Source organism: Pogona vitticeps, chromosome 5, assembly GCF_051106095.1.
Source record: "Pogona vitticeps strain Pit_001003342236 chromosome 5, PviZW2.1, whole genome shotgun sequence".
In the NCBI taxonomy this organism is placed as follows: domain Eukaryota; kingdom Metazoa; phylum Chordata; class Lepidosauria; order Squamata; family Agamidae; genus Pogona; species Pogona vitticeps.
In genome coordinates, this window is record NC_135787.1 from 15,332,501 (window position 1) to 15,353,827 (window position 21,327).

At 41.4% G+C, this 21,327-nt stretch overlaps 1 protein-coding gene across 1 annotated transcript in view; it reads left to right on the forward strand.

The window, feature by feature from the left end:
- Positions 1-18,623: 18,623 nt before the first annotated feature.
- The window catches only part of MMRN1 (multimerin 1), a 75,519-nt gene continuing 72,815 nt past the window's right edge, over positions 18,624-21,327 (forward strand). Inside the window, exon 1 of the mRNA XM_073001959.2 lies at positions 18,624-19,509. Within this exon, the coding sequence (XP_072858060.2) occupies positions 18,962-19,509 (548 nt within the window). The 5' untranslated portion in view covers positions 18,624-18,961. The remainder of the gene's footprint in view (positions 19,510-21,327) is intronic.

Sequence of the window (21,327 nt, forward strand, 5' to 3'; positions counted from 1 at the left end):
GGGACAGACTGTATTTGTCTTCAGCATGGAAGGAAATGTCACTATCAAATTGGTCTTCTCAGCAACACTAGATGCTGTACCAAGTCCTCTATTCAGAGCACATTACCATATTCTCTCAAGACTGAAGAATGCCTAATCTAAATCATTACTTCCCCAGTTAAAGTAAACATGCTTACAGGGAAAGGACTGGTCCCTCCCTTGTCTTGGTGAAATCAGATGGTGAAATAAAGATCACACAGGAAAGAGTCCCTTCCAAAGTGTGCTGCTTCCATAGTACAGTCTGAAAAGGGACCCTTTAAAGTGATCCTTCCCTCTAGTTCCCATTGCATCAAAGGAAGGAAGGAAGGAAGGAAGGAAGGAAGGAAGGAAGGAAGGAAGGAAGGAAGGAAGGAAGGAAGGAAGGAAGGAAGGAAGGAAGGAAGGAAGGAAGGAAGGAAGGAAGGAAGGAAGGAAGGAAGGAAGGAAGGAAAGCAGCCTTGACCAAAAAGGTCAAGATGAAGCAAGAACTACTTTGTGACCATTATCTGGTCAACATCAAATAGAACAAACGAGAGAGCACTAGCTGTTCTCCAAAATGTGATCTAAAGCAGTGTTCCCCAACCTTGGGCCTCCAGATGTTCTTGGACTACAACTTCCAAAAGCCTTCACCACCACCTCTGCTGGCTAGGATTCTGGGAGTTGAAGTCTAAGAACATCTGGAGGCCCAAGGTTGAGGACCACTGATCTAAAGTATTGTCTGATCCTTAGTAGTTGCTTTCTCTACCTGGACAGTGCTTGTATCTGAAAAGGATAAATCTCCTGCGTGTGTGAACAAAAACCCTGGAAAAATTAGAGGTTTGTTTGTTCGAAGCCAAAGCCGCCTAGAGTGGTCGAAATGACTAGATAGGCGGGGTATAAATACAATAAATAAATAAATAAATAAAAATAAATAAAGTGTGCTGCTTATATACTATCCCATAGCGCTTAAAACACTCTCTGGATGGTTTACAATTTAACTATGCAGGCTACACATTGTCACTCCCCCCGCCCCCAATGAGCTGGGTATTTAGTTTGCTGACCTCAGAGGGATGGAAGTCGGAGTCAATCTTGAGCTGTTCTTCAGGTAGAGAAAGCAATGAAGGGGAGATGGGGCTGTCTATTTCTCTCTAAACAAATTAATTAAAACCAGACAGATAATAACTAACTAGGGCTTTCATATTCTTATAATAACACCACTCAGACCAACAGGTGAATTTTGAAAGCATTTTTTTCATCTTAAAGAAACCTCAGCTAGTTCTTCTCCATCCTTGACAAAGTAAAAAAAAAAATGAAAAGAAAAGCTTTCAATCAGAAGTAAAATATTGATGGAAAGGTTTTGTTTTCATTTCCCTTTTTCTTTTTGACATGGGAATTTCCTACATAGATCTTTCCATTTGTGAAGCTCTGGCTAAGAGATATGCCACAGGGCTTCCCAAAAGCAGACTCACAAGTGAGGCACTTCAAGGGAATTGCTAACCACTGAAAACTTCCCCCAGGGAAGTTTTAAAATCGAGTCATTTAAGGCTGGTATTGATTCGGTAAGAAGGGCAATAGTAAACCACCTGATTTTAAACACTTCAAAAATAGTGAAGTCATAAAAGCCAAGATTGTTGGCTTTTCTATTTTTCTTACAGTCTTTTAAGGATTATGGGCTATTAGGACTATGTGGTTAAGGGCCAAAATAAATGTGACAGGTAGGGTTGTCAGGTCAAGAGCATCTGATTCCCTGAGAGTTTAAAGGCGATGCCCTGAGACTAGACAATGGTCTTTTTGATTTCACAAGAATGTGCAGGCAAGGGTTTGACGAAAGGTTGAGACAACAACAACAAAAAGCTCCCGGATCAGCTGTTTTTGTATGAGATGCCTTTCAAGCCCATTTCTGTCTGTTCCTAGCTGGTTCCAGGGCTCACTGGTACAGCTTGAAGGTGATTTAAGGTATGTTGCATTCACAGAATATGGCCCACCAAAAAGTCAGAAATTAGGGGAGATGACCAAAGAGAGAGAGGTGTCTGTTGCATGTGTCTGGAGACATCTGAGGCATCTGGAGCAAGGCAGACAAGAGGAGCTTTGTGAGTTGTGAGCCACCCTGTTGCACAAACTCTAATGGTGCAAAGCCTGGGAAAAAACTCCTTGTTGTCTGACAATGATGTTTCCACCAGCCTTAGCTGGAAAAGACATGGAAGAAGCCCACTCATGCAATATGTATTGTAGGTAAGACAGAAAGAAATAGAAGCTGTAGCAGTAACTGTTTGGATTTTGTTTGCAACCTCACGTGCTGTCTGTGGGTTGTGTGACGGGGAGGGACTTTTCTGCGCTGGGATTTATTGTCTCTCCAGCACTAATTGTTCCTTCCAGCCTCTGAATTCAAAGAGAGCCCCACCCCTTGACTGAGGTTTCTATCCCTCCTTGAGTTTTCTATCCCTTGGTAGCAGTGGTTTGTTTGCTGTTGATCTGTTCAGTCAGTTGCTAGGTATGAGTGCAGTAAAGAAAGCAGGACACTCAAGCTTGTAGTTTCACACAACTGTAAGTAAAGAATGTCCTTTATTCATTCTCCAGAAATGTCTCAAGAGTAAGTTAATGGGAGTTTAAGGTAATGAAAAGGGGGAACTTGTACCTATTCTCCTCTGTAGATCTCTGTACTTGTACTGTGAGGGAAAGGGGAATTTTTAGCAGAAATTCAAAATTCTGCAACAGTAATAGGACAATCACTGCAGTTACTGGGTACATTTTGCTACCTAGGTAGCCATTGAACTCCCCCTGTCTTGGTCTGACTGCTAAATTAAACAGTTAGTTTTATTTGGATCCTCAGCCCATTCACTTGAATTCCCCTCATGCTTGGTTCCACAACTGGCTGATCCAGAAACAGATCTGGTCCTCTTCCTAGCTCTTGTCTGCCCTGCCTTTCTGACATCACCAGCTCTTGCCTGCCCCTTCTTGTGACGTTGATAGGCCCCACCTCCTGGTGCAGGGCGTGGCCATGAAATCTCAGCAAATCAGTTGTGGCTGATATGGTAATCCTAGGAAGATCTAGCAGTAGGAGCACAGCTCATTGTCCCTCATTGCAAAGTTTCAGGGATGCTTCCGCTTCGCTCTACATCACCTATGCCTACCAGGATCATTCTCCTCCAGCCATGAAGCTGAGATAATTATAATTCAGAAGATCCACCTTTCACCAATGGACAGGGCCTTATTGCTGTGTGCTGCTGAGATTGTGACACCAACATTTTTTTCATTCACTTGTTCTGTGTCAGCTGTTTTAAATAGTCCGCATTAAATTGTAAAGCACAGCCCTATGCTGCCTTGAAGGTTCAAAAATGTACTTAATTCGAAAGCAGTTTTCTAGGAATGGCTACCTCATTTTTGTTAGTTTGTTTCACCCTCAATGCGTGTGCGCCTTCCGCAGCTTTATGTGGCAAGTAGAAATTCAAGAAGAGAAGCCTTCCACCCATCAGTCACAACTGCCCTCTTGATTCTCTGCTTCTCAGATGGCTCGTAAAGGCACGAGACATCTCACTGAGCATGCAAGTGATGGGGAAACGCGTGCAGAGTGCGGGCGACATACAAGTCAAATAAATAAATAAATAAATAAATAAATAAATAAATAAATAAATAAATAGTGGCAATCGTATCTGCTCACTGCCTCGTGCACAGCTCTGCTCCACAGCTCCACAGAACGGCTGACCATACTGTGCAGGGAGCTCAGCTTTGTCCCATTACTGCCACTGTGGTGGAGTAAAATGACCCGCACACCTCTAGCAAAATGAGCGTTTGTTCCAGCCGCCTCCGGCATCCCGTTGCCTTCTTTGCACCGCAATGCAAGCTGACAGGTCAAAGTAAGCATTCAAGAGCTGGTTGTCAGCCAGCCTGGCAGAAAAGGAAAACTGGGAGGAAGGCAGAGAAGTTAATGTTGTCTTTGATGCTAATGACGGTGGTCATACAATTATCTTCTGCACAGTGGCCGCAGCTCGACACCGTGTTAGCAGCATTTAACCCCATTGAGATCAGTGAGTTTCGCTGCAAGTGCTGAGTTGGACTATTATTGATAGGGCATTTTGGAGGTCATGCTTTCATTGGGTCAGCATGAGTTGAGGGTGATTTGATCACATGTAACAACAATTGCATTTCTATCCATGTCTGCTCAGCAGGAAACCCCACTGAGTTCACTGGGACATACTGTCAGGTAAGTGGGTCTCACTGCCAGATAAACATGCATAATATTGTGCTCTGAATCTTGGTTGGATTACGGTTACATTATAGGCTAGCATGTATGACTCTGGCCACATTCTTTCAAAATGGATCAGGAAATATCCCTGGAAATGCTGTGAAGTTGTCTTCTATCATTGCTTCCAGGTGCTATATACAAACAAGAAAAATATGGTTTTCCCATAGAAGCTCAGAAGGACACCCAGGTTTGCAGACTGCAGCAAAATATGGCGCTTGGGTGAGCTTCCAGAAACCCTTAAGCACTTAGCATGAACACTGGCTATGTCAAGGGCTTCCTCTCTGTATGAAAGTTCTCCTTTTGCATAAAGCATTTCACTATCCCACACTATCCCACTCTCAGAAGTTTATTAAACATGGCCAGCAGAGGGCAACAAAGATTGTTTGGGTCCTGGAAGCAGAATCCTACAGTATAAGGCAGGGATCCCCAACCTTTTCCAAACCGCAGACCGGTTGGGGGTGGGGTCTATGCGTGAGTTGGGGGTGGGGTCCATGCGTGAGATGGGTGGGGCACACACGTCCCATGCTCGTGGAGGGTGATGTGCATGCTCGTGGATGGGCAGAGCACGGTCATGTACATGCGTGGATGGGCAGGGCATGCATGCGTGTGGGTGGGCGGTCCATGCGGGTGGGCATGCATGGAGGGAGTGGGGGGGGGGAGAACTCTCTCCACGGCCTGGTCCTGCCAAGGCCATGGCCTGATATTGGGCCACGAATCGGGGGTTGGGGACCCGTGCAATAAGGGCAGCTTTAAGGAATGGGGATGTTTAGGCTGGAGAAGAAATGGTTAAGAAGCAATATGATGGCCACCTTTAAATATTTAGATGGTTAGCTGATAGAACAAATGAGTTGTTTGTTGTCCCAAAATGGAGAAAATGAGCCAGGAGGCTCAAATTGCAAGAAGAGGGAGTTTCAGTTAAATAGCAGGAAGAGATTCCTGTTACTGGAACTTGTTTGACCGTGGAATAAACAGTCTCCAAAAGTTTTAAGCTCTTCTTTGTCAGAGTTTTCCAAATAGAATTTGGATGGCCACCTATTAATAGCTGAAATGTGTAATTAGGCAAATGGCATCATTTTTGGAATTGAATTGCTGTTAGGAAATTTTCTGTTGCATATTGATTTACATGACTTAGTGTGCAACAGATAAGGTCTATGGAGATTTCTTAACAGCAACCTGTTTCCAAAATTTTGGCCATTTGTGTAACTGTATAACAAGATTTCGGCCAGTGAAGATGTAATAATGGGTTTCCTGAACTGGCAAGGTGTTTGGGGTAGGTTACCTGTTGAGGTAACTTTGTGATTCTGTCTCATAACTTTCTATCATGAGGTGAAGACGTTTTAAAAACATCTGTTCAGCCCTTTGATTCTCCATTTCATCCATGTTTCTTTTAGCTTGTGCTGCTGTTTCAATTCTTGTATAAAAGCTTGATTTTGTCATTAACAACCTCTCCCCATGGAATATTGAATATGTGCCCTGGAAAGTGCTGCTTTAACTGAAAGGATGGACACCAGGTATTTTAAATGATTTTTTTGTTGTTGTGTCCCATCAAGTCGCCTTTGATGTATGGCAGCCCTATCAATGAGCGATCTCCAAAATGTTTTGTCCTCAACTGCCCTGCTCAGCTCTTGCAAGCTCAAGCCTGTGGCATCCTTTAGAGAGTCACTCCATCTCCTATATGGTCTTCCTCTTTTCCTAGGTTTGTAGAATCTCATTTCTTTCTCAGTACTGATCCAGTTAATCACCTTTTTGTTGTTTTTATCTTATTTACATCACAAAGAAAAGATCAATAACACCAATAACAGATTCTAGCAGCGACTTGATTCCTAAAATTACCAAAGAGTTCTTTCTTTTCTCTTCACACATTAGGTACACATATCTGGCGGACATCTTTCTGAGGAACGTGGATCAGTTTTGCCTCATAACTTTGGCTCTTGAGCATGATTTCCACTTTGAAAAATCTATGCTCAAAACTCATTAATTCCTTAGCACCGTTATGAATCCACCTAAGTATTTCATGTGTTAGAATGAAAGAAAATTGGTTCTGTGGCTTTGAGAGCTGTTCAAGCCACTTATCCCTGAACTAGAAGCTGGCAAACGCAAATGGTTTTGTTGCTGTTTGATGACTCTTAGTGTCATTTGTGAGTCTGTTGTCTGCAACAGCAAATTAGAAGGCTCTTTGGAAAGACTATAAGGACCAAGTCAACAGGGGATGAACAGGACATGGAAAAAAATATTTCTTCTACTATGAATTCATGCAAATCACCTTCATTTTGTTTTTATGCCAGTATGAGTAACCTAAAGATGAAGGATAATTTCATTTGGTCCACATTCAAAGGGAACCCATTTAATTTTAACTTCTTCAATTAATCTGTGGAGCTTTGAGTGTGTGAATTTTGCAATACAGCTCTCAGCTCAGATGCTGCAAACAAAACCCAGTGATGTTAGGTGGAGGATGTCTACAAAATGCTTATGTTATGGGAAAAGTATGTAGGAAAAGAAATGTGAGGTTTTGTGCCATTTAAAAAAATACTGCTAAAGGATGGATAAATGAAATCTGTAGTAACCATGGATCCCCAAATGTTCTTGGACTGTAATTCCAAGAAGCCTTTGTCAGCACAGCTAGTGGCTAAGGCTTCTAGGAGCTGAAGTCCAAAGATTGGAGAACCAAAGATTGGGAGCCACTGAATTAGATGAAATGGACATAATTAAGTACCTCTGAACTTGGCCAGAAATCTGTTGATCTCTCAATGGACCAGGAGTAACAAGGAAGACTTTTAATGTCAGGTAGGACTGCAAAACTATTTTTGGTCAGGTACTGTTTATTTGTTTGAGCTGAAATGAATTAGTGGGGTGGGTGGATAATTACTACATCACCAGTGAAAGAATATAGGATTGAACAATATACCTTGACTATGCCCAGTAAACATTGAGTAATGAGACCATGCATTTCCCATCACTTAGCTGGCATGATTCTGTCAATTTCAACATCTTTGGATGTCCAGCCTTTCAAAGCCTTAGTCTTTAAAAAAGAACATTCAATCCCATGCTTGGGTAGGTTCAGATAGCTCTGTTTTATTTGGGTTATCAACCATACAATCTTGCAAATGCACATTGGATTTTATGCATGCATATTCTTGAACTATCACTCCCATACTCAAACATCTCTAGGAGAAGGAAAACTCTGATTTCAAACCCCCTTGAGGTGCTGCCATTGCTGTCCATGCCATGAGGGAACAGGCCAGGTAGGGGGGACTCATTCAGCCCTGGAAGGCAGTCCATCTAGGAGAAGGAAAACTCCAATTTCAAACCTCCACTGCCTTGTGGCTATATCCACTGATGGAAAAGGCTTCAGGAGTTAACCACGAGGCAAAATCCAGAGCCAGAACCCCAGAGACAGTTCCTGTCATTCTGGCAACTCCTGCGACGTCGCTGAAACCAGTTGTATTGGCTCTTGCCTTTCCATTGGACTATTTCAGTGACATGGAGAGGGGGGTTTTGCCAGTTGGGTAAGAGCCTATCCTCCACATTATTTTACCCAGGCTTTGTGCCCTGGAGAGGACACTCCAGCTTCGCGTACAACGTCAAAACACTAGACGCTCTTCCAAGTCCTCCATACAGAGCAGGTTACCATAGTCTCTTGAGACTGAAGGATGCCAATGACTCAAACATCAGAGTTCATGCTCTGGTGATATCAGAGATGAACAGTATACTACCAGGCCAGCGAGCAGAAGATTCTATATCTTATGTAAAAGATCAGATGCAATTGGTGTGGCAAACATTATTGTCTTTACCACTGTTGCTCTGCCAACCTCTTCAGCCACTTTTCACTTTTGGCATATTTGGGAACCTGTGGTGGATTTCATATAATTGTAATAATTGCATGCTTTTCGGTCTATTCCAACTTTTGGTGACCTTTCTTAGGGTTTTCTGGGTGTAAAGTACTCAGAAGTAGTTTACCATTTCCTTCCTCAGAAGGCATTCTGGAACCATATCGCTTGCCCAAGGCCACACATGCTGGTTGTTTTTTTGCAAGAGACACAGTAAAGAATACACATTTATATCCTCTGTGTTGTCTTCTCTGTAAACATGCACACAAGACTTGCTTTCTCACACAGAAATGACAGTGTGGGTTTCTAGATTTATGGCTGCCACCAAACAACTCGTTTCAGCTTTAGACACATTTGTTTGGGTTGGGTTCTCATCAGTAAAATGAATGTACAAGTTTTTTTTAGTGTGTTACTTAAACAACAGCCGGTTCATTATTATTCTCTAATTATTCGGTCCAATTTAAATTACTGTTAGTTTCCCTGAATTTCCAGGCCAAGGTAAGAGATAGTTAAGTACTAAAATGTAAGGAGATAGTTACCATTTCCCCATCTTTGAAGACAATTTGCACTTCTACAATGATAAAATTGTGACTCATTTGTTTATATACAGTATACTATTGATTCTGCTCTATAGTTCTAATAGGGAACTACTAAATTAGCTATTATTAAATTAAAAGTAAAACTATAAATTATCCAGTCAATTAGCACAAACCATTTAATATGTAATCTAAAATACAGTTTTCATGTCATTAATATGTATATTATATATTGTTAGTTCCCTTTTTGAAGTAGTTCAGTCAAATAACTTTGAATTTGTAAAGTTTCAGTAGTAGTTGTTAGCTCCTACAAATATATGCTTACATTTTAAATGCTTGGTGTATTGCAGTTTATAAGGTTGACATTTTGAGACATTTTGATTATCTGCCGTTTCCCCTACCCCAGATAATTAACTCCATCTTCAGCTTAGCTGCAATCTTCAGAGCATCTTTGCAATCTTTCTTTCTCTGTTTGTGTGGGCGCTTGTAATTGCCTTATCATCAACAATATATTGCTGTGAGCTATCCTTAAAGTATGGGGGGATTTTTTGATCATAAATCACAATTAAGATCCCTTGCCTTTACAAAACACGTACCTGCTCCTGGTGGAGATAGAAACTATTGGTACCGGTTTATTGATGAGGACGAAAACATACGTCTGGTTTTTTTTAAAATTGTTCTTGAAAATAGTAGCTGTCCTCATGAGCACCTGGCCTTCCAAAATTAGCACTACACCAGTGAATTCACATATTATGCTATGCTGTGACAGTTATTGTTAAAATGCCTGATGCATTTTGACATAATACTTGTGGCGATTTCCTCTGAAGCCCCTATTCCCCCAGGCCTTCATGAGGTTCTCTCTTCTTCTTCTTTCTTCGCTGCCACCAGGTATTACTGCCTTAATACCATTTAATCATGGAAATATGTGTGCTTTAAAAACTAGATAGGGAAGTTAATATATGATTAATATTCAGTAGGTAAATCACAGGTTGCTAATCACTTGTATTTGAATCAATTCTACTTTAACTTTAAAACTCTATTAACTCTCTCTTCCATTCAGCGTTCTTACAGATCTCTAACTCACTCTTAGTTCACTTTTAAGTTTCACACACTCTCTCTCAGAATCACCCTTCATACTCCATACACCAGCCTTTATATCCAACCCCTCCCCCCTTAGCTCCGCCTTCTGCCCACTCATAGGCTCCTTCTTCACTGTTCATCCGTGACGGACAGGTGAGGGCGGGGCTGTTGGCTACAACAGTGGTCCTCAACCTTGGGCCTTCAGATGTTCTTGGACTTCAACTCCCAGAAATCCTGGCCAGAAGAGGTGGTGGTGTAGGCTTCTGGGAGTTGTAGTCCAAGAACATCTGGAGGCCCAAGGTTGGGGACCACTGCGCTACAATACTATTTTGAGAACTCTTTTTTCTGGCTGCAATAAGTAAGAGTCAACATATAAATATATGTACTCAAACATCACGAGACAGAATTATTGTGTGATATGGATCAAACCTGTCTGGGCGCCCACCCCTCTTTTAACCCTGAATATGGCTATAGATTCTTGCATGTTGGGGTTCTCCTTGTGGACATGGTGGACCACCTGTGCATCAAAGCCAACCACTCTACCACCGAATTCATGTATTAATCTGTGAAGTGTGAATTGGGTCACTTGGCCTAAAATGCAAATGGAACAAAATCCTTGGCCATCTCTTTCCTTCATCAAAAGCAAAACCTGGGGAAAGTACTGTAATTGCTTAGTTGCCAGATGCCCTGTTGAGAATTCAAGTTCCCCTGTTCCATCATCCTTTTTTTCTCCAGTAACATCCACACACTGTCACCCCTCCCTTGATATGTTCTCTCCTTAAAACTCAGGACAACACAGCTTATAAATGGTTGTGAATGTATATCACACGCCAGTTGCCATAACAACCTAATGCGGCACATTTTGACTCCTTGATCTCACTTATAGTGTCTTTTCAAAACTGATTACCCAGTTTAAGTAATAAATGAGGAGATCTGAGCTGCTGGTTGCTTTTATGTCTGCAGCATTATTCAGCTTGATTGTAAAAGGCCGTCTTTTCATGTTCTCCTAATTAAATTGAAGGTGATACTCGAAAGAGCCAATTCATATTGGATTTCCAGGCTTGCACATGGCTACGTTTACAGGTGAGACAATGTGTTAAGTTGCAGAAGTGCTGAACTGGGGGGGAAAAGCCATCTGTATTAGCTCATTTCACAGATAGGCCCCTGGGTTGGCTGTTGAGGTTTGATGAGTGAATTTGGAGTTGACCATAATTGTGATAAACTGGGCATTAAAATGGAGTCATGTAGTAGGCGAGAATTTCAGTTCTATTTCAATAAAAAAATCTACCAAAATTCACAAATGTGTTCGCATTCAGGATGAGACGAATGTGAAAGCTCTATGAAAAGCTAAAAATGAAATAAACTAACTGACAGAATTCTATGCTTCAAATTATAAGAAAGGAAATTTCAACAAAATATTAAGAAACATAATGTTCAAAGCCTGTTGAACAATGGAGTGGATGCTTTGGAAAGTGGTCAGAAGCACCACAGTACAATTAATAAATATATCAGGTTTCCCCCCTCAGAAATAGGCAATGTCAAGAGCATCCTTTGGAGCCAAGAAGGGAGGATAAAAATTGTACAAATAAGCAGACCTGCTATGATGGCAAAATTCAAGAATTGCTTGTTTGCAAAGAGAATTATATGTGAGTGGGTTGTTTTTATCTGTTGTAGACTGTAAAGAAAGAGAGAGTAGACCCATGAAATAAAATGGGAAGCTCTGGTAATTTTCCTAAGAAGGTGGAGTTAAGAAGAATCCTCTCACATGGCATACATACCTTTGTTTCCACATTTACCAGAAGAGGGTTAAAAATACTCAGTACAAAGAACATTTAGTAAGTTTCTGTTGCCATTAGTTTATCACAGCTCTGATCCTAACTAAGCATATTTGTTCCTTTAGAGCAGCCATTCTCAACGGGGGGCATATTGCAGCACGTTTGAAAGGGGTGACAGACTAGAAACAATTCTTCACACACCATCTTATAAGGTTCATTATGTGACTTATACAATCTTGATTCAGCCTATTTTCTCTCATATTGTGTTTACGGCTGTGGCCAAAACAAGATCAAGAACAGCTGCTTTAGATTTCACAAGATGTGGAACTTTAGTAGGAATGGAGAAAATGTATGGTGCAGGCCATGGGAGACTATTTTGCTTTCATCTTGAATTTGCCATTCCGTGTTTAAATTGTTTTATTACAGCAGCTCACTTGGCGAAGAAAAGAGTTTTACTGGGTCCTTTTTGATAATCCAGGCCATTACAGCTAGAGAGAGAGAGGCAATGAATTTAGGACATCTGACAGCATTCACAGTCTGACGATTGTTTTGCTAAAATAAGGTCCCTTCAAAAACAAAAATCTATGGGCTGTACTTGTGAGGTGGTTGCCATGGGACCACTATGAGAAGTGCTCCACAAATCCAATTCTTTGGGTGTATGCTGTACAACATACGTCTCAGACTCCAGACTACATGATTTATTTATTGTATGATTTATGTCCCATAAAACCGGGACTTGATTACAAGGTTGAAACAGAGATAAAATAATAAGTTCAGGTAAAAAATATAACAAGCAGGTCATGTTGGTATTGTACAAACATGAAATAGAAATCACATAAGTTGCCATGGTTAATTGATGAGGCTCTGAAGCATGCTGGTTGTGCGCCCAGTCACTCTCCCTACTGTGTGCCCAAGGGGCAACAAAACCATACCAGGCACCTTCTCCAGTAGGTATAGCTAGCTTCCCTGTCTTCTTGCATGTAAAATCCCAACAGGATTTTGGGCACCAAAGATTATGCTTCCTCAAATGCAATTAAGTTAATGAAGAGCCAGTTAGTTATGAGAAGCTGTTGGAATAAAGTCTTGACCTGCTGGTGGAAGAACAGTAGGGACGGTGACAATCAACTTCCTTTGGACAGCAGTTCTAGAACCTCAGAAGGTCTTCTCTTACTTCCCCACCAGATATGCCCATGAGGCAGCCAGACCCAACGAAGGACCTCGTCCAAAGATCTCAGAGCAAAGGGAGGCTTCTATGGGAGAATATGATTCTTCAGATAGTCTGTATTCCAACAATGTTGATCTTTCCTTAACAGCACCAAATATTTGTGCCGACAATTTGTGGAGCTGTAGTGACAGACCATGCGGCGGCTGATTTAATGCCACATTTTCTTTTGCACATACCCCACAAAGGCAGTTTTCCGATATCTTCTACTGGGCAGCCCAACTGCAAGGAACAGTTCAGATTTCTATATGCAGCATCCAGTGTTCAACAGCCCAGCAGAACCAGCCTCTATAAAAGTCGAATGATGAAATGCTATTGGGTTAGGACTGCGCCACTCCAGATTACAAGAGGGAGGTGGGTAGACTTGCTAGTATTAGTAGATCAAGCAGCAGCTAAGTAAATTTGTGAGTTAAGTCTGTGAGAATCAGAAAGGTTAGCAGAGTATGCTTCCCCTTTTGCAAAGAAATCATATGCATAATTATTCCGAGAAAAGAAGAAACTCAGTGCTTATTAGAGAAATACATTAACAGAGGAAAGATAACAGGAATCCTAATTTTAGTTGACCATGGTGGAGATGCAGGGAGCTATGCCTGCCCTCTCATTTCTTGAGAATAAAGGGAAGATGCAAAAATTGTGTAATTACATTGGGTAATTATGGTGCTCAATGTGCTTCAGGCTTTTGCCCCTCATCAGAGGCAGCCACATCTTTTAATTTATGGCCTAAAAATGCATTGACTTCAAAATAGATGCTCTTTGAGTATGGGAAGAGAAAATGTTCCAAGTTTCAAAGAGGATTAAGAAAATACAAAATGGAAATCTCACATGGAAGCAAAGTACAAGGGAATGGATTTTTGACTCTCTTTAAAACTAGATCTTTCCAATCTGATGTCCTACAGAAATGTGGGACTACAACTCCCATGCCATACTGTCTGGGTGATGGTTGGAGTTGAGGTTCAACAGATCTGGAGAATATATCCCTGCTGAAGGTTGATTCGAGCTATTTTCAATTAACGTTCATTTCTGCTTTTTAAGGAGACCCAACTGAAATATATATATTCTCAATATATATATTCTCATTAGGCAGCTTATTTGGGATTTTCTGATGCCCAGCTGGCTGTCCAGCTGGCTGGATAGCTCAGGGATTTAGGTATCTGGCTGCGGAGCCAGAAGTTGGGAATTTTATTTCCCACTGTGCGTCCTTCAAGGAGAGCCAGTCTATGTAGCTTTGGGCAAGCTGGAAGAAGGGAATGATAAACCACTTTTGAGTATTCTCTACCTGGAAAACCATGAAAAGGGTTGCCATAAGTCAGAAATGACTTTATGGTACATCATCATCATTGTTGTTCTTGTTGTTCTTAATCAGGCTGTCCATCTTGTGCAGAATAAGCACAATTCGAGAACTGGGGTGATATTAACTTGAAGCACAGGATGTTTCACAAAAGATGCATTTGTTGTACCAACATAGATACAAGTTGGCATTTACCAGACAAATAAATTATGGCCAAAAGCCATCCTACAGAAGCACTCTAAGATGCCATTTATCTTTGCCTGATGCTTTTCAGGCCCATTCTCAGGTGGGGAAAGGGGCTATAAAAGTCAATATTTGGGGGCTGCTGCAGAACCTTAGTTACTTTTTATTTACTAGCTTTGTCAAATGCCACCAACCTAAGAGGATGAGCAGATATGAAGACATTCTGTCAATGTTATCAAAGAACATGCCTCTGCCCTGAACTGAGCACCCTTCATCTAATGATGAATATTGGAACAGATGTTTGACACATCTAATGTTTTTCTTCTCAGAGCTAAAAAAATGATGAAAAATAGCAAATTGCTGGAAGAACCGTCTTTCCACTTGAGAGGCACTCGATCGATAGTGCCTGAAGACTAACAGAAAAAGTTTCTGTGATGGTTTATTCATTACCCTCATCTAATAGTTGTCTCTGACAGAGTTTAAAGCAGCTTAGATGGGACACCCACTGGTTTCCCAGGCCATATCTTCCTATCTTTTATAAAGCAAAATTAACAAGTACTTTGCAGTCATTGCACTCATTTCACAGGCTAGCAAGGTTATGCTCAAAATCCTACAAGGAAGACTTCAGCAGTATGTGGACCGAGAACTCCCAGAAGTACAAGCTGGATTCTGAAGGGGCAGAGGAACTAGAGACCAAACTGCTAACATGCGCTGGATTATGGAGAAAGCCAGAGAGTTCCAGAAAAATATCTACTTCTGCTTCAATGATTACGCAAGGGTCTTTGACTGTGTGGACCACAGCAAACAATGGCAAGTCCTTAAAGAAATGGGAGTACCTCACCACCTTATCTATCTCCTGAGAAACCTATACGTGGGACAGGAAACAACAGTTAGAGCTGGATATGGAACAACTGAGTGGTTCAAAATTGGGAAAAGAATACGACAAGGCTGTATATTGTCCCCTGGCTTATTTAACTTATATGCAGAATACATCGTGCGAAAGGTGGGACTGGATGAATCCCAAACTGGAATTAAGACTGCTGGAAGAAATATCAACAACCTTAGATATGCAGATGATACCACTCTGATGGCAGAAAGTGAGGAGGAATTAAAGAACCTTGTAATGAGGGTGAAAGAGGAGAGTGCAAAAAATGGTCTGAAACTCAACATCAAAAAAACTAAGATCATGGCCACTGGTCCCATCACCTCCTAGCAAATAGAAGGGGAAGATATGGAGGCAGTGACAGATTTCACTTTCTTGGGCTCCATGATCACTGCAGATGGCGACAGCAGCCCCGAAATTAAAAGACGCCTGCTTCTTGGGAGGAAAGCGATGGCAAACCTCGACAGCATCTGAAAAAGCAGAGACATCACCTTGCCAACAAAAGTCCTCATAGTCAAAGCTATGGCTTTTCCTGTAGTGATGTACGGAAGTGAGAGATGGACCATAAAGAAAGCTGACCGCCGAAGAACTGATGCATTTGAATTGTGGTGCTGGAGGAGGCTCTTGAGAGTCCCCTGGATTGCAAGGAGAACAAACCTATCCATTCTAAAGGAAATCAACCCTGAGTGCTCACTGGAAGGACAGATCCTGAAGCTGAGGCTCCAATATTTTGGCCATCTCATGAGAAGACTCCCTGGAAAAGATGCTGTTTTTGGGAAAGTGTGAAGGCAGGAGGAGAAGGGGACAACAGAGAATGAGATGTTTGGACAGTGTCATCAAAGCGACCAACATGAATTTAACCCAACTCCGGGAGGCAGTGGAAGACAGGAGGGCCTGGCGTGCTCTGGTCCATGGGGTCACGAAGAGTCGGACATGACTAAACGACTAAACAACAACAACAACAACCATAAGGAGATGCATTGCATCTTTATTACAGTTCAGAGCACATTGTTCCTAAATGTGCATTTATACCTAAAAATTAGCCCATGCAAATACAATGCCAGCCTCTGTTCTCTTTTGTCCTTTCTTCTGATGACATATTTCCTTTGTTTTGGCAAATACATAAATGAGGAACTCTGGGCGTGAGAGGGATGATGAGTTTATATCTGGAGATGGGTAGGGATGTGATAGATTTCAGCCATGTAAATTTTTCAGTTTTATGAAAAGGGAAGTAAGACACATTCTATCTGGTTCTTGTGGTTGGGGAAAATGTGTTATTACTGAAACCACTGGAACATTCAAAGGGTTTTTAAAAAAGAGAGAGATACAGAATTTCTTAATAAAAGAGTTGCGTATTGAAAAGGGAAGTAATGGCCTAATTTCCAGGAAGAAATGGTGCAAAAAGCTTCTGTAAAGTATTTTGTGCTTCCTGTCTTCCCAGGGACAGTTTGGAGGAAATCTCAGATGTGGTGAAATATGGAGGAACATACATACATACATACATACATACATACATACATACATACATACATACATACATACATACATACATACATACATACATACATACATACATACATACATACATACATACATACATACATACATACATACATACATACATACATACATTGCTGGAGTTTCTTTACAGTCTCACATGTTGCCTGGAGAAGGTGTGACTCCTGTAATTAAATCTAAGCCTATGATTGCTATCACATCTGGTTGAAATGTGCTTGAGATGAAGGGTAATTGATTCAGACCTCAAAACGCTAGTCTGGGCTCTGACTCTGCTGTTTTATCTCAGTCTGGTCTTCCCTTTCATGACTGCAAAGAGGGGCAAACCTGCTCCTGGTACCTACCTAGCAATTACCTGTTGGTGGAAGTGTCTTCCAGGCTCACAAAAAGTGAGCACTCTTGAGAGCGAACATCAGCATAAACACAAGGGATCTGATATGGCTGGCTTGGCTGAGATTGCATTGGCTTCCTTCCTGTTCTGCCCAGCACATTATTGATTGCTAGAGCTGTAACTTAGCATAGCCGCTGTGTTTGGCTAATCGGAGGTGCTTATATCATTGGCAACACTCCCAAGGAGCCCAGCTAATGAGATGCTGTCGGCTACAGTGTTGTGGTGAACCTTTATGGTAACTGCAGATTAATCAGGAGACCACTTCAGCAGCTGTCCAGGTGTACTCAGAGGAGATGACCGCCTTTCAGTTGCATGTAGTCAGTTGCTGCAGTTTTTGGCAGGTGTAAATGCACACATAGAACCACACACCTATTTCACCTTTGCAGTTCTCAGGAACATTGTACCAGCTTTTGATGGGTTAGCTTCCGTTATAATCAGCTGAAGGCAAGGTATTGCCCAAAGTGGAAAATCAAGATAGTACTTAACCACTTAGTATACATACCTGTTTTCCAGACCTTGGGAAAGTACCTTTTAGACTGGAACTCCTAGAATCAAGGAACTAGCATGGCTAGTTTCCATGGTGGCAGAGGGGTTCTGATAGTTTGAACCAATGAAGAGAAACAACAACAAGAAAACAACCATCCTCCAAAAAGTTATTTTTTTCAAAGGTTGCAAGATCATCCATCACAACAGAACATCACTTCAAACCAACCGGAACAAATTATCCAGCAAGTTACCATGGGTTCAGGCTGTGGTTTGTGACTGGTTATCAGAACAACGCTTGTTAGTATAATCTAACAAGACAAATTAAAAAAAAACACCCAACATTCTCTCTCTCTCTCTCTCTCTCTCTCTCTCTCTCTCTCTCTCTCTCTCTCTCTCTCTCTCTCTCTCTCTCTATCTATCTATCTATCTATCTATCTATCTATCTATCTATCTATCTATCTATCTATCTATCTATCTATCTATCTATCTATGTCTCTCTCTCTCTCTCTCTCTCTCTCTCTCTCTCTCTATCTATCTATCTATCTATCTATCTATCTATCTATCTATCTATCTATCTATCTATCTATCTATCTATCTATCTATCTATCTATCTATCTATCTATCTATCTATCTATCATCTATCTATTTACCGACCATCTGTCAGCCAAGGCCACTCTGGGAGGTTTACAACAAGTAATAACAAAGTCACAACATAGCAAATAGCAACATTAAAACATAGGGGCGAAAATCAAAAATCATAAAGTGCAGTGATGACTACGGTCCGAGTGCCAAAGAGGTGCTCGTACAACGGTATGACCCAATGTTGTTATGCAACATGGGCACTGAAGGAGATGGGACCCAATAAAAAGAGTTTGTAGTAGAGGGAGTGCTTTTCAGTGCCAAGCAGAGACCCTACAAGAAGATTCAGATTCCATTTTGGCAACCTCAAATAGCATGGAACCATTTCTCAAGCTAAAATATGGGTAGGGCCACATTTAGACAACTGTGAGAAAGAGATAACAGATCGCATCAAATAGATAAGTAACAATACATAGTGCTCCAGAGTAGTAAACACAATACTCTAAACGTTGTGACAGTATCCAAATGACACACTTGACATGTCCTGCAGCTGATTGATGTGAAAAGGAAGTTACTCAGCAATTCTTACTCTCCACCCATCCCTCTTCTAATGACTTTTACTGACACGTTGTTTCCATGTTCACGTTGTCCATTATTCCTCATCCTGTACCTTCCAAAAGACAATTCCTTTAGCAGTTCCCTAAGGGTTCCTCACTCCATAGTTCCAAGAGGCCAGGGGTTGCTGGGGAATCCACAGAAACAGGAAACGAAGCTTCCTCCATCCAGTTTCAAATGTTTAAAATCTGTTTCCTTTCTCTACCGCAAATAACATCCCCAGATGGGTGTCTGTGCAGGTTCATTGTGAAAGTGGCCGCTTGAAAGAGAAGAGGCAGAAGGAGTCTCCTGTGCAGAGGTCTATCTTAGGGAACCCGGTGAAGTTCTTATAAGGCAACAGGATGAAGAAGATATTATTGATATTGGTTTTACTATCCTTAGAGAAGAGCAGCACTGAAGCCAACTCAACTGCCGTGGTTTCGGTAACACTTGTGGATAACAAAGTGGAGACCACTTATTCTGGCTTGACTTTGGGTGAAACACAGAGCCTGAGAAATGGGTTGATCACACCCCTGCCTCCTGCTTTGGAGAGGTCAAAAGCTGTGCTGAACACAAGCCAAAAAGTGGCCGTAAAAGCCAGTTCTCCTCCAGTTACAGAAGGGATAAAAGGATTGCAAACTCCAGCAGTGACACAGCAGAAGAAATCCGTACTCTCCATAAGCAGCAGTGGCCCCAACAACAGCGTCAACAGCTCACCAAACGTGAAGTCACCGTTCCTCTCTAACAGCACAAGGATTCCGGCACAGATCAGTCCGAGAAGAAGTCCTCTTCAAAGAGAAGTTCCTAAAGGAGCAACTGTGAGCAGGTCTTCCAGACAATCGGGTTATGGCAGCATCAGCAAGCCGAATGCGGATCCCAAAAAGCCCAGCTTTGAAACGACCAGGGGAAAGTAAGCAGAAACGTTTTCTTTTTTCCAAAAATCTGTAATTTTTAGTCTGCTCAGTGTGTCCGTCTTGCAATGCAAATAGGAGTAAATTTGTTGGAAGTGAACATACTTCTGCTTGGCTTATGAAAGCAAGGAGAATATTATGGTTTTGTTATGGGATCTCTTTGAAAACTCCTCCTGATATTAAATATTAACAAGAAATGGTCAGTGGAAGGAACATGTTTTTAACTAAAGAGAGCTGGACACACTGAATGGCTAGAGCACAGTGATGGTGATAGCAATTGCAGTCTTGTAAATAGTTAAACAGTGGGACTCCCCTTTATTGGGAAGAAAATTAAACTGTCTATGTGCACAGTTAAGAGAATCTATAGTGAAATTGGTCCTATTTTTTAACAATAAACTAGCACAGAAGCAATGTATTTACACGCCAGCTTCACAGTCAACAGCCTGATAGTATAACTCCTCTCCAGAGATAAATTCCTTCAGAGCTCCATGTCTGAGTAATCAGATTGGCAAATGAAGCCTGTGCTAACTTCTTGATGACACATCACAGAGCAAAAGCAAGCTGGTCTATAAAGCGGAGAATTGAGGTAAGAATATCCAGGGATCTAAAGGTTCTAATGAAGTGATAGCTATATTATCTAGTTTGACCAATAACACTTTTAAATCTCCAGATGATGAAACTAGAGACAAAAGACTTGGTTCTTCTTGCATCTTCCCTTCTGCTCTTTTTAAAAATAAAACATTCCATCTTTGGTGTAAGATTCCATATACAAGCACAGATTGGATGGATGAAAGAACTAGGAATGAAAAAGGCAGGAGGTCTTACTGCTGACATTTCTTTCCTAACATCATTAGCCATTTAATGTCCAAGAGCCAACCTTTAATCATATTCATTTCTCTTTCTGTTTGTCCCAAGCTTCAGTGAGTAACAATGGGCCAAGTGAGATGTGCTGTACAAGAGATGTCACCAGGTCTCACAATGTCTCCCTCTGAAACAGATAATGCATCTATATAAACACAGTTATAGCAGTTTGATGCCATGTTACCTGCCATGCATCTATTCTATGAAATCCTGGTATTTGTAGCTTGGTAAGGAACACAGAATTTTCTTTTGTAGTTCAAGGGAGGGCAGGATTGCTAACTTCCTTGCCAAACTCAAAAATCTCAAGATCCCACAGGATGGAGCTATAACAATCAAAGTGATCTCAAACAGCTATAACTGTAGCATGCGGATACACTAAAGTAAGACAAAAGCAAGCATAATACTTATTGGGAGTTGCCAGGCAGGGCTGCGTCATATTCCGAGAATATATAGAGGACTACAAATTGCCCATCCTTGCATTCACTTCTACACTACATCATTTGTGTACTAGTTCAAGTAAGAAAAACCGGTGGTTTTTAACTATTGCCACAAGACTGTGATTCTAGACAAATTTGCCATGGAATAACAACAAATAGTTACATGTCATCAAGTGATTTCTGAGTTATGGAGAATCTTTAGAGATTTTCCAGGTAGAGAGTACTCAGAAGTGGTTAACCATTCCCTTCTTCTGGGGGAGTCCTGGAACTGCACAGCTTGCCCAAGGCTACATAGGCTGGTTCTTCTCCCAGGAGAAACAATGGGGAATTCAATTCCCACTCATTGGCTCCACAATTAGCTACCTAAACCACTGAGCTGTCCAGCCAGCTATACTCCATTACACAGACCGAGATTTACTTCACATAAACATTCATATAATCAGGCTATAAAACATACCGTTCCCACAAACAGATAAAACAATCTACCTTAAAAATCCAGCTTTTAATAATTTTTTTCTG